A 15,148-nucleotide genomic window follows, 5' to 3' on the forward strand; every position below is an offset into this window, starting at 1 on the left:
AATTTGGATCACAAAATAACATTCCGGAATTGTGATCCTTTGGTGGGTACCGCCGGGGAGAACAGGTCGTGGTCCCCCAGGTACTTGGCCCTAAGAAGGTCTGCCCATAGGCCTTCCTCGTTCTGATAGATCTTCCAGATCCATTTTAACATCAAGGCGATGTTCATGAACTTGGTGTTGAGGATCCCCAACCCTCCAAACTCTCGTGGTTTGCACACCGTGGCCCAGTCCACCATATGGTACTTCCGTTTGGGACCCACTCCCTCCCAAAAGAAGCGGGAACGGTGCTTGTCCATTACCGCATGCGTCGTGTCATGCAGCAGATAGAGGCCCATTGCGAACAGCGGAAGGCTGGAGAGGCAGGAGTTGGTGAGCTCCAGTCTGCCGGCTGATGCAAGGAACAAACCCTCCCAAGGCTCCACCCTGTGGCCAACCTTCTCAGTGAGGAAGTTCCAGTCAGTAACTGAGAGGGGGCGGTTGCTGACAGGTAGGCCGAGGTAGTGTAACGGCAAGCTCCCCAGCTTGCAGTTAAGAGCGTCAGCCACTCTCTGACGTTCCAGGTCGGAGATCCCTGTCACGACGACTTCACTCTTAGCGAAGTTGATCTTAAGCCCTGACATATTCTCGAAGCAGCAGGAGCTTAAGGTTGGCCAACCCAATATCAGATGGTTCAATCAGAATCAAGGTGAACTATCAAGCACACCTTAAAATGACAGCTTGTTGTTCCATCAATGGAGTATCCACATGCTTGTAGTTCTCGCCCAGGAAAAGCTTCACCCGTAATTCGAAGACCTTGTATGCCTGGCAATGGATCATCCTCTGCAGCTGCATATTCACAAAATGGAATCTACTTTGAGATTAAATTAAATGTAAAAAAATATGATTGTAGGAACTTAACCCCATATTAACTACCGTCAGAGAAAGGGGAACCAGGCTCCTCGGGAACAGTAGGAAGATAGGGATATGAAGGATTTGCTTCCTCGAGGGCAGATACTGATTTAGGTGAGTCTCCAGGACCCCATTGAGCAGAAGTTTCTCGCACATGTTGGGCTTCAGCTCCCACAGAACCATCCAATACATCGCTTCTAGTAAGGCCCTTGAATGGTGGGTTTTGGCTCCGGGTATCGAAATCAAATTGGACAGTATGAGAATCATGTTGAGATGCTTGAGTAGAAACGTCGTTCCTAAATTGGTTGCTGCAAACATGAAGTCATAGTAATGTTTAGTACTAAAGTTATGCCTAAATAAGTAAATATAATATGAACACTTACAGACTAACAGACATAGTTTGCTAATCCGATTCCATGGCAACAGTTTAAGTATACCAAAATAATGAAACGGTGATAGAAATGAGAAAGCAAAATGTGCAACATTCATGAAGTTAACGTTTATAAGTTATCCAAGAAATTGAAACAATTACGAGATGGCCCTTCCAAACTAGAGTATCTTAAAAATTATATCAAAACGCCATTGATAAAAAAAATCAGCAGTGTTTATGTCTGTTTTTTTTTCCAGCCTTTTAAATTTTTCATTTTGCTATTTTGCTTTTCCTTCATGATTGCTTATCCTAAAGTCGTGAATAGCCAGCCAATTTACAGAGCTGATGCTGGTTCTTAGCCCTCGCCTTGTTTCTTTCTGTCATTCTTTTATGTCCCTTTTTTGCTTCTTTGCCCCCTTTGGGGTCCTCCAAATTTATAGCCACAAAAAAATGGCTAACTTATGCATGCAAAATAACACAGTTAAAGAGCAAAAGGTAACTTAGGAAGGTAAACTGTTAAGCTCCAAAAGGATATGCACTACCTGCTTGAAAGAGATGTCCTTTCTCTATAATCATGATCAATATTTCTTGCAGGAACCTCACTTGGAATTACTAGACCGTTTTTGTTTGCTAATACACTCCAAGCACCTCTACCTTGAACAGGGGGAGACATTGGAGATTGTACATGGGGATATGGTGCATGGGACACGATATCAAGACTGTTTTTGCTCTGGGAAAATAAAGAGTTAGAGAACGTATTTGTCGCAAGAGTAATCAAAATAGTATAGAGCTATAGCAAAGTCACCAATGCTTTTCCAAGAGGATCTTTAGGTGACTGTACAGGATGACTGGTCTTATTTGGCAATCCAGTTTGCCATAGGGAAATCTGGTACTGTGACTCCTGAACTTTCTCCTGCAACACCCAAGTTTGCACAAAAGGCAACTTCAAAGTTCCGTAAAAAAGTATCAGTAGTAAGCTCTGCAACCATGTAGCAGATCTAATCCATCTAACATTACACGAACATCGCATCTTGTTGATTTCAATATTTCATCATTTGAAGAAAGAAATTTAAGAAAAAAACACAGGTTGGATTTTATCTCAAACTGACTGGACTGTCAGACATTCTTGGATCTCAACCACTGTTCAAAAAATCATCCGATTCAATTATTAATCGGCTGATTAGTCGCTACTCGGTGGTCACCGATTAGCCGATAAACATATTTATCGGCCTATTAACTCATTTATCGCCGGATTAATCGGCCGATTTGCCTATTAATCGCTAATCGCCAGCCGAATGAGTTGACACCGATAAGCGATTTCCTCAGCATTGATCTCAACAAATACGACGATGGTGGAACTCAATCAGGATGTCTTTTAATTATATATTAGAATATAATACATAAATAAAAATTGTACATAAAAAATATTAAGATATTCCTATATTAATGTCCATATACATGAAAAATAATAGTTTACATACTTAAGAATTAATGTTTACTCATAAATGTAAAGTTGATATTTGAAATAAAATGTCTCCATATTTGTAGAAAATGTTCGCGCGCGTATCTATGTAAAAGGGGATTAAAATTTATTTATGTATTGCATAAAAAGTGAAAAACGAATTGAGAAATAAAATAATAAAAAGGAAAAAATAGAATGCAGTGCTATCGTCAATGCATGGTTTCGAGGCGAGTCGGGGTGCGCGGACGTCTTCCCGGATTGAGCATGATAAGACGGGAAATACTTTTGTACACCCACGCAGAACATCGCAAGTCGGTAAGAAAAACAACGCACCCATCGGCCCGGATTGAGCGAGACAAGACTCTGCGAGGTGAAGCGTTATTTAGGCTAGGGAGCAAACTCTGCGAGGTAGCCCTATCCAAAGGAGAAATAAATATGTGCAAATTTCGTTAAATAAACTGTGGTGGCTTTTGCAAATCTTACGTCTCTGGTGTACAATGTATTACCAGTTCCACGCATCTGCTGATCTAATAACCACGAACTCATCAGGATTCAGGTATAAACCATGTGGCATTAGCCAATTATAGAGTTCCATAAGTCCACGGACATGCCGAGTCCAGTCTGAAAATGGCATGCTACACCACCTTTGAATCACCTTTATCCTCTTCAGATAGACTTTTGTGGCCCCAAACCACACCTATATCATAGAACAGCTAAGAGAAGTAACTTCATTTCTAGGAAGCTGTATTTACAATGATGAAGCGCTCTCTGTTACAACTCCGAGCGTACCAGGTTTTTCGATATTCGATTACAGAATAATCATGTGGGGATCTCTACAGGAAATATCGTACGACAGCAGACAGAACGGCACACCTATCAGGCTATCACCATGACGCATGTTATGCGCACTCTGAAGAATAGAATATACATTAGCTAGACCAGTCTATTTGAAGAAGAGGCCCTTTTTCCTTCCTCTCCTCTTCTCCAAAGCCTGCAAAATGCGCATCCTCCACATTAGGGTTGAAGGAACAGAGCATAAGGATGACAAAGAATAGAATATTGACAGCAATGTATTCCTTCAAACCATTTGTGGCCACTAAATCACACTTTCTTCTAATAGGGTCTAGTACTAGATAAGATACCACTCTAGCAGGCAGAGCCATCAGCAATATGCGCTATGATGTAGGCTCTACGACCTTAACTAGAAAAGGTAGGTAACCATGAATATGGTAGCAAAGCTTAATATCAATCTAGCTACCTTGAATATCAGCATAGCAGTAGTGGGAAGAATCAAGAGCTTTATAGTTAACTTCAAAGAAAAAGGTGCTAACACTATCAGTGGGAAGATGACAGTAAAATTAAGATTAAAAAATAACCAGCTAATGCGGCCCATCAAACATGCTAAAAATCATATAGTCTCAGTTATAAACTTGAGTAAAGTGGGACCATTACTTCATGATGGCCAACTGGATATTGTCATGGAAATATCAGATAATTAAAGGGATAGTCATATGTAATGCCTTCGGAAAAGATAAAGAGATCATACCATACTTCTGAACAATCTTAACACTAGAACAATCGTATCCCGAGGTCTGCAAAATTGGAATAGACAGTAAGATAAGCAGTATATAGTATATGTTCAGCATGACAGTGTATAACCTCGTCAGTAATAAATATAAACACGACGGCACCACTGGCAGATAATTCTCAAAGCCGAGGATGCAGTGTTGAATTCAAGTTTTGTTTTAATTTCCAGACATTGTACTTGATAAAATCATGAATCTACATACTTCTGATTGTATTAGACAAGTATTTTTTGTTTAAAGAAGTGGTATCTAGGATGGTTTACTAAGGACAGCCAGTACTAGTCCATGCTGCTAAAATATATTTTTTCGAGAAAACGCAAGAGATTTTTCGTTTCATTTTGCTGCTAAAATATATGAAGGGATTTTTAGTTTAACTTTGCATCAAATCTATTACGAAGCAAAAAAAACTCAGTTTCGTACTTACGGCGTGTATTCTGCTGGCTTGAGATTATATTCGTTACCATCAGCAGACAGAATCACAAACTCTGTTGCACGCTCGTATCCCCAAGGAATATTAATCTGGAAAACACAGTGTAAACCAAATTATGATTACAGGACCAAATAAATTACTCCCTCCGATCCATAATAATTGCCGGAGTTTTAGTTCAAATTTGGACTAAATTGAACTTAAGCCCCGACACTTATTATGGATCGGAGGGAGTAACTAAATGGTAAAAAAATTGCTAGTACTCCCTCCGGTTTAAAATAGTTGCCAAAAAATGAATGTATCTACACAATAAAACATGTCTAGATACATCCAATTTTGGGTCATTGTTTTGAACCGGAGGGAGTGGTTAATTTGTCTACAAACATAATTCTGTACAGTCGAATAGCCTACCAGTTTGATAGGAAGGAAGTGTTGTGGGAAGGTTTTAAAACTCATCAGTCGTCACAACTAGGGAACTGATAATACTGTCAAGCGTAACTTGAAGAGCGATCCTATAAGCTAGAACAGAACTCACCACCTAACAGAAAAGTTCCAGAAACAGCCAGTTTGCAGCGGATTCTTTACAGTTGCTTTCTTTTACATAGTATAAGAGACATAGCTATGTCTGTAGTCTGTACGCACGGAATGTAATATGGTCATATATTTGGATATTGGACTGATTAGTCTGAAAAACTTTCCCTTGGGCCAAGCTGATTTGGTCGGCGAAACTTCCGTTGAAGATTAAGATTTTCACGTGGCAATTAGCTAAAGACAAACTCTCCGCTAGCGAGCAAATTGCTAAGAAACACGGCCCCTCCAATGACCAGTGCACGCTATGTGGTAGAACCGAAACTGCAGATCATATTTTCTTTGATTGTTTCCTAGCTAAGTTCTTGTGGAGTGGCATTAGAGAGATCCTTGGGGTCCAGTGGGACCCGAGCTCTTTTGCCTAGTTCTTCCAGATCCTTCAAAGGCTGAAGGGTAGGGAGCGGAGGGTTATTTGGCTTCTATTTCCGGCTCAATCTTTGAACGATTTGCAACAAATTTACGACTGAGTCTATCTTTCCACGTTAACCGTCTAACTGTGTTCATAAAAGTATCATCATGTTGCAGCTGTGGTCTGCTCAGGGCTAGGGAGAACGATATGGTGGAGTTCCTGGTGGCGGCACTTCAACAAGTTTACACTCGCATCCGAACTTCGCCAACGAGGAGCTCCTAGTTACCTTTAGCTTTACCCTCTGAGAGTGTTCCTTCGTCCATGTATCCTGTGGCTGTGGGCTGCTGTTGTTGTTGTGTGAACTATGCTGCCTTGGGTGTGTCGAATGCTGCTATGGGTTGCAAGACATGCTGCTTTATCAATTTAAAGCTGGGCTATATGCCTGTTATCTAAATATTTGAAGCATCTGGGATTCGAATATCATTTTGCTTGCCAGATTTATTTCAAAGTAATTATTGGTGACACCTACATACCACTGGTTTTCCTCCACCACATTTTGGGGAAAATGAACGTTGCTACTCAGGTACGGAAGGAACTAACAGAACCCATTGCCAATCCTATATTTAGATCCCATTTCTGGAAAGAAAGGAATACTGCTAAAGAAAGAGTAGGGACATACAGAAGATGCTTGCTGGAATTTCTCCGTGAGAACAACATCACGCTGCCTGTTACATTTAATGCTGTAACCTTCCCTCTTTATTTCCAAAACAGCTGGTTTCCACATGTCTAAGAATCTCACCTGCTGTTACAAGATTTAACTTTTTAAACAGTTGCCTGGTATCACAAAGAAGTAGCAAGAATATTATTGATGGATAGTTGTGAAGTACAGTAAACATACAGGTATCTGGACTGCATAAGACACATGCCCAACTTCAAGAGTTCTCTTAATAAGTTCCTTTGTTTCAGGATCTGCCACAAAGATGGTTACTCAAGTTATTTTTCTCGAGAAAACGCAATGACATTGCGTTTCTTTACATTGCAAGGAAGAAGAGTACAAGCCTCCTAGGAGGGGTTCAAATTGTGCAAAGCACTACTACAATACAACTTATCAGTATCACAGTCACACAATCACATGTCTTGCACCAAAACAACAGAAGTGCCCAGGTTTAGGGGAGTTAAGGATATGTAGAGGTCAAATATAGAAATGTTGAACCATACTTAAAAGTCCCTTCAAGTCGCACCAGATTTCAAGCTGGTTCAACCTGTCAACTGGATTCTTTGTTGCGAAATGTGGTATAGTGTTGCCATACATAATTTGGTTTCAACATGTCATTATTTTACTAATGTATGGTCCGCTGTGGAATTTAACATAGTGGGATACATCATATAACCCATCATCAGAGTGATTTTGGAGAAACCATTCTACACAGTTCCTATTGTAAAGGCCTTCCGTTTTGCACACTGGCTAATATAATGTTAGTTTGGCATACAAACTTAATGCAGATAAACTGTATGAGCATACTGGCTCAATACACATAAGTTATCCACAGCAGGTGTGTATGTTTACTAATTGTGTTTTAATATCACTGTTCCTCTGCAACAATTAACTGGATTTTTATCTTTAAAAGTTCCATCGCGGTATATCACTCTTCTGCGAGGCTAGTAATTCCACATTCCATACAAAATATGAGGCTCATAAGTGAAAGCCAGTATGAAGTTTAAAGTTGTAACATGTAATAACGCTTGAGGATCAACCTGTATGTGGCTTTGGACCTGACATTAGCCTATATTGATTTAACATTTCACGGTTCATATTTTCTAAACTATTTTGATTTGTAAGCATATTTTTCCTGTTCTGAAGTTAGGAATATGCTGACCTCTGATTCACATGTAAACTGGTTAAAGTGAAAATGGAAGAGCATGTAAGAAATAATTAAAACAATAAGATACATGTAAGAAAAGGTTAAAGTGAAAATGGAAGAGCATGTTAACAATTCAGTACTCACCGCAAGTAATTTTTGCTTGGTCGTTAGCATAAACCTTGATAACCTCACCCTATAATAGGAAACAGGAAGGTTTCAAAACAAAACCGAAAATTTTAACACTGTAATAGTACCAACTTGCAAATCATTTCCGAGAGAAATTTAACAATATAGCAGATCTCATCCATCTAAGATCACAGTAACATCACATCTTGTTGATTTCAATATTTCATCATTTGAAGAAATAACTTACTATTAAACACAGGCTGAATTTTGTCTCAAACTGACTGGACTGTCTGGGCATTCTGAATCTCCACAAATATATACGAAAAGAAACAAGAGTATTTGTATTATTTAGTGGAAACTATCTAGTTATCTAGTAACCAATCTGAGATCTAAGAAATCAGAACAGGGAAATGATAATTAATCATTAAAAAACCTCTGGTTTGTCATTTCAAAAGGAATACAAAAATAGATAGCCCCATGATTTCCCAGAGTGTTAGAAAAATACAGCAGTATAGCATAAAGATCAGCGTATGGAAAACTGGTTACCTTTCTTTTTCTGTCATCTAGGGGTTGGACCTCAATGACTAGTAAAGTGTCCACATCATCGGCAGTAACTAAATAATTAGGTTGCCTTGCTCCTATAACAAAAAAAAAATTCCATAGTAGTGACATCATGATATGAGTAACAAGGGCACAAACCTTAAACTCATTTATTATCCATAACACACAAAAAATAGTACCTTCTATGAATCTTACAGAGCCATCTTCTAAATGCCGCATCCACTGAACATGCATAAAGAGTTGCAAAACTGAAAATCTGAACTAAACCGATATAATGTGATAGAAAAGTACTTTTTTTATTCAAAATGTGTATCTATCAAGCGCACCTCAAAATTACAACTTGTTGTTCCATCAATGGAGTATCCACATGCTTGTAGTTCTCGCCCAGGAAAAGCTTCACCCGTAATTCGAAGGCCTTCTATGCCTGGCAATGGATCATCCTCTGCAGCTGCATATTCACAAAATGGCATCTACTTTGAGATTAAATGAAACGTTAAAAAAATGTGATTATAGGAACTTAACCCCATATTAACTACCGTCAGAGAAAGGGAAGCCAGGCTCCTCGGGAACAGTAGGAACATAGGGATATGAAGGATTTGCTTCCTCGGGGACAGATGCTAAATTAGGTGAGTCTCCAGGACCCCATTGAGCAGAAGTTTCTCGCACATGTTGGGCTTCAGCACCCACAGAACCATCCAAGACATCGCTTCTACTAATGCCCTTGAATGGTGGGTTTTGGCTCCGGGGATCAAAATCAAATTGGACAGTATGAGAATCATGTTGAGATGCTTGTGTAGAAACGTCGTTCCTAAATTGGTTGCTGCAAACATGAAGTCATAGTAATGTTTAGTACTCTAGTTATGCCTAAATAAGTAAATATAATATGAACACTTACTAACAGACATAGTTTGCTAAACCTTCCGTGGCAACAGTGTAAGTATATCAAAATAATGAAACGGTGATAGAACTGAGAAAGCAAAATGTGCAAACATTCATGAAGTTAACGTTTATAAGTTATCCAAGAAATTGAAACAATTATGAGATGGCCCTTCCACACTAGTCTATCTCAAAACACCATTGATAAAAAAAAATAGAAGTGTTTATGTCTGTTTTTTTTTATCTAGCCTTTTAAATTTTTTATTTTGCTATTTTGCTTTTCCTTCATGGTTGCTTATCCTAAAGTCGTGAATAACCAGCCAATTTACTAAGCTGATGCTGGTTCTTAGCCCTAGCCTTCTTTCTTTCTGTCATTCTTTTATGTCCCTTTTTTGCTTCTTTCCCCCCTTTGGTTGCCTCCAAATTTATAGCCACAAAAAAAATGCCAACTTAAGCATGCAAAATAACACTGTTAAAGAGCAAAAGGTAACTTAGGAAGGTAAACTGTTAATCTCCGAAAGGATAGGCACTACCTGCTTGAAAGAGATGTCCTTTCTCTGTAATCATGATCAATATTTCTTGCAGGAACCTCACTTGGAATTACTTGACCGTTTTTGTTTGCTAATACACTCCAATCAGCTCTACCTTCAACAGGGGAAGATATTGGAGATTGTACCTGAGGATATGGTGCCTGGGGCACGATCATAGTTGTCAGAATCATGATTCTACTATGCGATTCTATGACTTTACGACCCAAATTGACTTGACCGATTCAACGATTCTGCTAAGTAGAATCTAAGATTTTACAATTCTAAAAGTTAAGATCCTACGGTTTGCGATCCTACCACAGAGGTTCCGATCCGATTCAAAATCAAGATTCTAACAACATTGTCAGTACTGTTTTTGCTCTGGGAAAATAAAGAGTTAGAGAAGTATTTGTTGCAAGAGTAATCAAAAAAGTATTAAGCTATAGCAAAGTCACCAATACTTTTCCAACAGGATCTTTAGGTGACTGTACAGGAAGACTGGTCTTATTTGGCAATTCAGTTTGCCATGGGGTAATCTGGTACTGTGACTCCTGAACTTTCTCCTGCAACATCCAAGATTGCACAAAAGGCAACTTCAAACTTCTGTAAAAAAAGTATCAGCAGTAAGCTCTGCAACCATGTAGCAGATATAATCCATCTAACATTACACAAACATCGCATCTTGTTGATTTTAATATTTCATCATTTGAAGAAAGAAATTTAAGAAAAAAACACAGGTTGGATTTTATCTCAAACTGACTGGACTGTCAGACATTCTGGATCTCAACAAATATTTACGATAGTGGAACTCAATCAGGATGTATTTGAATTATCGACGCTCATCTACAATCAAAGATCATTTGCGGTAACCACTGGCTGAATACATGTAGTTTTGCAAGTTAGTATTCTTAATCAACTCACCTCACTGCTTTTTTCACTTGCTTCGTGTGGCTCACTGGACTCCTTTTCTGACTCTCGATGATTATGACTGCATGTGCTTGACATGCACATGGGCGTTAGCAACAAATACTCCTGGGACTTCTTCACGTTCCCTGTTGTACCATCTATCTTAATGTTGGACATGTCTTCAGTGATAGTGTGCAGTATGAGTTCCTTGCTTACTATGGTGCTCTCTTCTGTATGAAAAACAACATCCAAGTTCATCGCATCAACCAAAGAACTCTCTTTATTGAACATGTTTATAGTTATATCCTCAGCTGAAAGACCATTCACTTTGGTGCTCCACACAATGAACTCGTCAGCACGCTGCATATCCCATGGTGCCTTGTGCTGTGGGTGCAATGTTACGTCAACACTGCACTTAGATTGTGGTGGCACAATGCCTTTGTTTGGCTGCATGCCGTATGGAAGGGGGCTCATCTTTTGGATGTTGAAGGCAATGTAAGCATCGGTCTGGTTGGTTAGCTCAAGTGAGCATGATATCTGCTTGTTAATCTCAAAAGGAAAATGCAGCTCGAGTGGTTCAACCCCAAGCATATCATCCTCTGAGTAAGGGCTTATCTGCAAGAAACAACAATCTAAATATTACGAACCACGAGTCCATGAATATAGTATAAATATTCCCTGCCTAACCACTTTTTGCCTCAGACAAAATACTTGCTACCAATTTCTTCCTTCTCAGGTGTTTTAGAAGCTTTACTTTCAAACTTGTAAAGCTTTGATCATCAACCTTCTAAAAAAATCATACTATTTCATTTTTAAAATATCTTCAGGGGAAATATAATTGATAAATAATAATACCACGTGCAGAAGACCATGAGAACAACATAATGAGGAACATGTGTTTTACAAACAAAAACAGAAGAAAGCAGCAGAGGAAACTAGTCTACAGATAATTAATATGACTCTTGAGGATACATGTACGAGTTTTACCTGCCCAAATGTATATCCACAATCATCACTGAATTTACCATTAACACCTTCTATTTCTCTGATATCATGTATCATATCCCATATAAAAGGCCGTTTGCACGGGTCAATTTCCTGGCAGAGCAACCCAATATCCATGCATTTTGCTACTTGTTGGTAAATCAATGGTGTTTCCTTCCCTGTTTTTTTCCATCTGTGCCTCCATTTTCTAAGTACCTGTCGTTCCACATTATGTGACATAGAATAAGCCGAAATGTTAACTAAAATATCAAGGTGAATGTTCATCCAGTTTATCTTCTACACAGCCCATTGGTGCCTCCAAATTCAGACCATGTGCAAGGGAGGTGATGGTGGCATGTACCACAAAGAAGTTAGAAGAGGAGCTAGATTCATAAGATCAACACAATGTGAATGTACTTGGATTTGTAACAAAATATTACCATGTCATTAGTCACATTAATCACAATGTATCTCTCATTTTGTGGTTTAGTGGGAGATACGAGTGCAGACAATCACAAGGTTTATTTTTCTTTCAGTATCTTAGCAAAATATGTCGTAAAATATAAGTATGAACAATAAGTAGTACAGAGAAAATTGTAACAATATGCAAAGGCAAAAATTTAGAGTATTTCTAAAGGGGGCCATCTCCAGAGTGAGATAAAAGCACTCTTACATTGTTCTTATTATTATCAGGGATACCCTTCGCTCCAGTCACCAGTTCGGTGATTACAATGCCCAAACTAAACATGTCTGATTTGAATGACATCTTGCCATTCAATAGGTATTCTGGAGCACAATATCCTCTGCATATGAATTTGATAGATTGATTGATTATGGCATAAGAGAAGGTAAGATGTTAAATGCCAGGAAAAACAGTGGGTTCTTTTGGTGTATAGCTTACAGTGATCCACAACGGTCTTCGCTCATGGTTTCTGATTTTTCATCGAGCCTTGATAAACCAAAATCCGTAATTTTTGGCCTCATTTGATTATCTAAAAGTATATTGGCAGGTTTCAAATCCATATGATATATATGCTTTTCCTTGTGCAGATGATGCAACCCTTCGCATATACCCTTGATTATTTGGTAACGTGTATTCCATTCTAGTCCCCTTAATTCATCTGCATAAAAAAGGAGTAGTATTGAAGCACGAAATGTTCCTTTGTTCATGATAGCACTGAAGGATGTATAGCAACATTTGTATTTTTATATGGTGGCAAAAAGGATAGATGTGAAATAAAAGATAAATAACCACAAGAACTACTTCACATGCAAAAGTTATATACCAGTAATATGATTTTTTAGGCTTCCATTGCTGATATACTCAAAACAGAGCAATCTTTCTCTCATCTCAGCGTAAATATGTTGTCTTGACCCTTCAATTTTTATTGCTGTATGTTCTGTGCTAGCACAGAATCCAAGAAACCGTACCACATTTTGATGATTAATCGTCAACAGGCTATCAACTTCACGATAAAATAGTTTCTCGTCAATGGAATGGTTGTTCCTGATCCTCTTCACAGCAACAACCCCGTTTGGAAGGACACCCTGTTTAACTTTTCTTTTGAGCATTGATTAAGAACAAAATCGTTTTCTCTCTGAGAGATTAGAAAGTAGATGTGCCCAAACATGCATGTTCCTTTTAAGTAAATGTTACCTTATAAACTATTGCAAATCCACCGTGACCAACTACTCGATCTTCAGAAAAATTCTTCGTGATATTCTTCAAAAGCGCAAATGGCAGATTCGTCGGTTTCTCTCTTCCATCAAGTATATGCACTAGAATATCAGACTCCATCTGCCTGTTGTCCAATCACATACACTTTCAGCATTGAGCATTGTAGAAAAAAAAATTTGTTCCTAATAGAGCACAGTTGCAAGGGATAACATACACAATGACCAGACCAGTCTTTTCCCCACAGCATAACAATTTTACAACACAACTGTCTACATTAAAACTTCTGTGCCAACTAATATTTATGGCAACACTATTTTAAGTATGTTACTGATCTCCTAGATATTGAAATAAACAGTTATTTATTTAAACTATGTTTTTACAATAATATTCTCACAGATGATGCGAGCAAGCATTGCAACAAGAAAATGCTACCTACCTGAGACTTAGTCCTTTGGGTGTATGACACAGAGGAGAATGAATTTGAACACAGTCTAGACTTCTGAATCATAATTTTTAGCAGATTTGTATGGCCCCAAGGCCATCGAAATTTGGCTGTATATAGTAATATAATTACAAGTTTTAAAAAGTCCACGGAAAGTTTTTTTTTCTCAAAGCAAATGCATAGCAAAGGCACATTTAGTGGGCAACTGATTCCAGCAGAAACATGTAAGTAGTGCATTATTTTTTTTTTCTTAAATTCATACTTCCTTGGCATACCTTACTTGCTGTACAACGCGCTATGTTAGTACAAACAATTCACTATATTTAGGGTCCCTTATATCTATCAAAACAAACTACTATGTGTGATCTATACAAGATAACAAGTCAACGTTTCATTTACTTTTCAGATCTGACAGTGTCTAGCAGGATAGAGAAGAACCTATTCAACAAATTAGGAGCTGGGCACTAACCTGGAAGATCCGCAGAGATGCAGCTGCCTGCGCAGAGAGGCGGAGAAGAAGATGAAAGCCGATTCCACCACCTACCAGGCTAGGGCTGCGTAGAAATGAAGAGAGGGGCAAAAGAGACGCTAAAGTACGCACGAGAGGCTGAAGATGAAAGTGAACTCCACATTTCCACCACCTAGCAGGCTAAAGTACAAGTGAGTGCGGTTTCAGAACACCAAACAGAGAAGACCGCATAATTGACAACTTGAGATAAGGACGAAAATGATGGCTTGGCAGTGACAGGTGCAGCCAAGAACTACACCGTTTGTTCAGCACTAAAATATGGGGGAAACTTTGAATTCTTACTAGTACATTGTTTTTAACTGCAATTTAGCAAACCATTCCTGCAATCAATCGTGCCATGGCCAGCTCAATTTGGGGTGGGATTCGTACACATCACTCCAGACAAACTCAAATACTGAAAGTTCAGAAAACAATTGCAGAGGCAACAGGGTGAAGAACGCGAGCACTACCTGCACCCGGTGCCCGCCCAGCAGCACGGCGGCGTATCATTCTCGGCAATGGAAGCCGCATTGCTCCCGCTCATGGCTAGCTCCGTTGTCGCCGCCCTCGGTTGGATTGGGGGAAGAAGAAGCACCTCGGGTGAACAGGCCAGAGAGCAGGGCAAAGAAACACGCCAGCGAATATGGGCGTATCGGGATGACATGGGCTTGTCAGCCTGAACGGGTGATGGCTATATTTACTCCTCCAATCTATAATAAATTTAGTACTGCTTCAGTATAAATAGATATGAAAACTTGAAGCTTATATTACGAGCATCCTTGTGTGGGTATTATTAGTATGCTACAAAATCAGATTTTTTTTTAGTATACCCATATCACATTTGAGAAGCTAAATTTTGAGTATTCTCTTGGAGATGCTCTTAGCGTGCAAAAATCTCGACGTATACTAAAATACTCTATCTATTGTCATGAATTTGTCAGGATATACATGTATCTAAACATATTTTAGTGAATAGATATACGTGATTCTAGACAAATCGGTAACATC

The 15,148-nt window shown here is 38.9% G+C and overlaps 1 protein-coding gene across 2 annotated transcripts in view; it reads right to left on the reverse strand.

Moving 5' to 3' along the window:
* The window catches only part of LOC124661143, a 77,019-nt gene extending 62,787 nt beyond the window's left edge, over positions 1-14,232 (reverse strand). The window contains exons 1-20 of one of the 2 annotated variants that reach the window (XM_047198999.1): positions 14,102-14,232; positions 13,170-13,314; positions 12,799-13,060; positions 12,414-12,633; positions 12,186-12,315; positions 11,516-11,728; positions 10,544-11,143; positions 10,078-10,185; positions 9,941-10,003; positions 9,629-9,786; positions 8,756-9,039; positions 8,546-8,667; positions 8,399-8,441; positions 8,205-8,296; positions 7,677-7,725; positions 6,569-6,639; positions 6,350-6,472; positions 4,731-4,825; positions 4,267-4,312; positions 3,428-3,711 (exon numbers count right to left, since the gene is read on the reverse strand). In XM_047198999.1, the coding sequence (XP_047054955.1) occupies positions 3,664-3,711; positions 4,267-4,312; positions 4,731-4,825; positions 6,350-6,472; positions 6,569-6,639; positions 7,677-7,725; positions 8,205-8,296; positions 8,399-8,441; positions 8,546-8,667; positions 8,756-9,039; positions 9,629-9,786; positions 9,941-10,003; positions 10,078-10,185; positions 10,544-11,143; positions 11,516-11,728; positions 12,186-12,315; positions 12,414-12,633; positions 12,799-13,060; positions 13,170-13,310 (2,868 nt within the window). In that variant the 5' untranslated portion in view covers positions 13,311-13,314; positions 14,102-14,232 and the 3' untranslated portion in view covers positions 3,428-3,663. Of the gene's footprint in view, positions 1-3,427; positions 3,712-4,266; positions 4,313-4,730; positions 4,826-6,349; positions 6,473-6,568; positions 6,640-7,676; positions 7,726-8,204; positions 8,297-8,398; positions 8,442-8,545; positions 8,668-8,752; positions 9,040-9,628; positions 9,787-9,940; positions 10,004-10,077; positions 10,186-10,543; positions 11,144-11,515; positions 11,729-12,185; positions 12,316-12,413; positions 12,634-12,798; positions 13,061-13,169; positions 13,315-14,101 lie in introns of those variants that run through there. The other variant, XM_047199000.1, reaches the window with a different exon arrangement.
* Positions 14,233-15,148: the final 916 nt, after the last annotated feature.

Source organism: Lolium rigidum, chromosome 6, assembly GCF_022539505.1.
Source record: "Lolium rigidum isolate FL_2022 chromosome 6, APGP_CSIRO_Lrig_0.1, whole genome shotgun sequence".
In the NCBI taxonomy this organism is placed as follows: Eukaryota; Viridiplantae; Streptophyta; class Magnoliopsida; order Poales; family Poaceae; genus Lolium; species Lolium rigidum.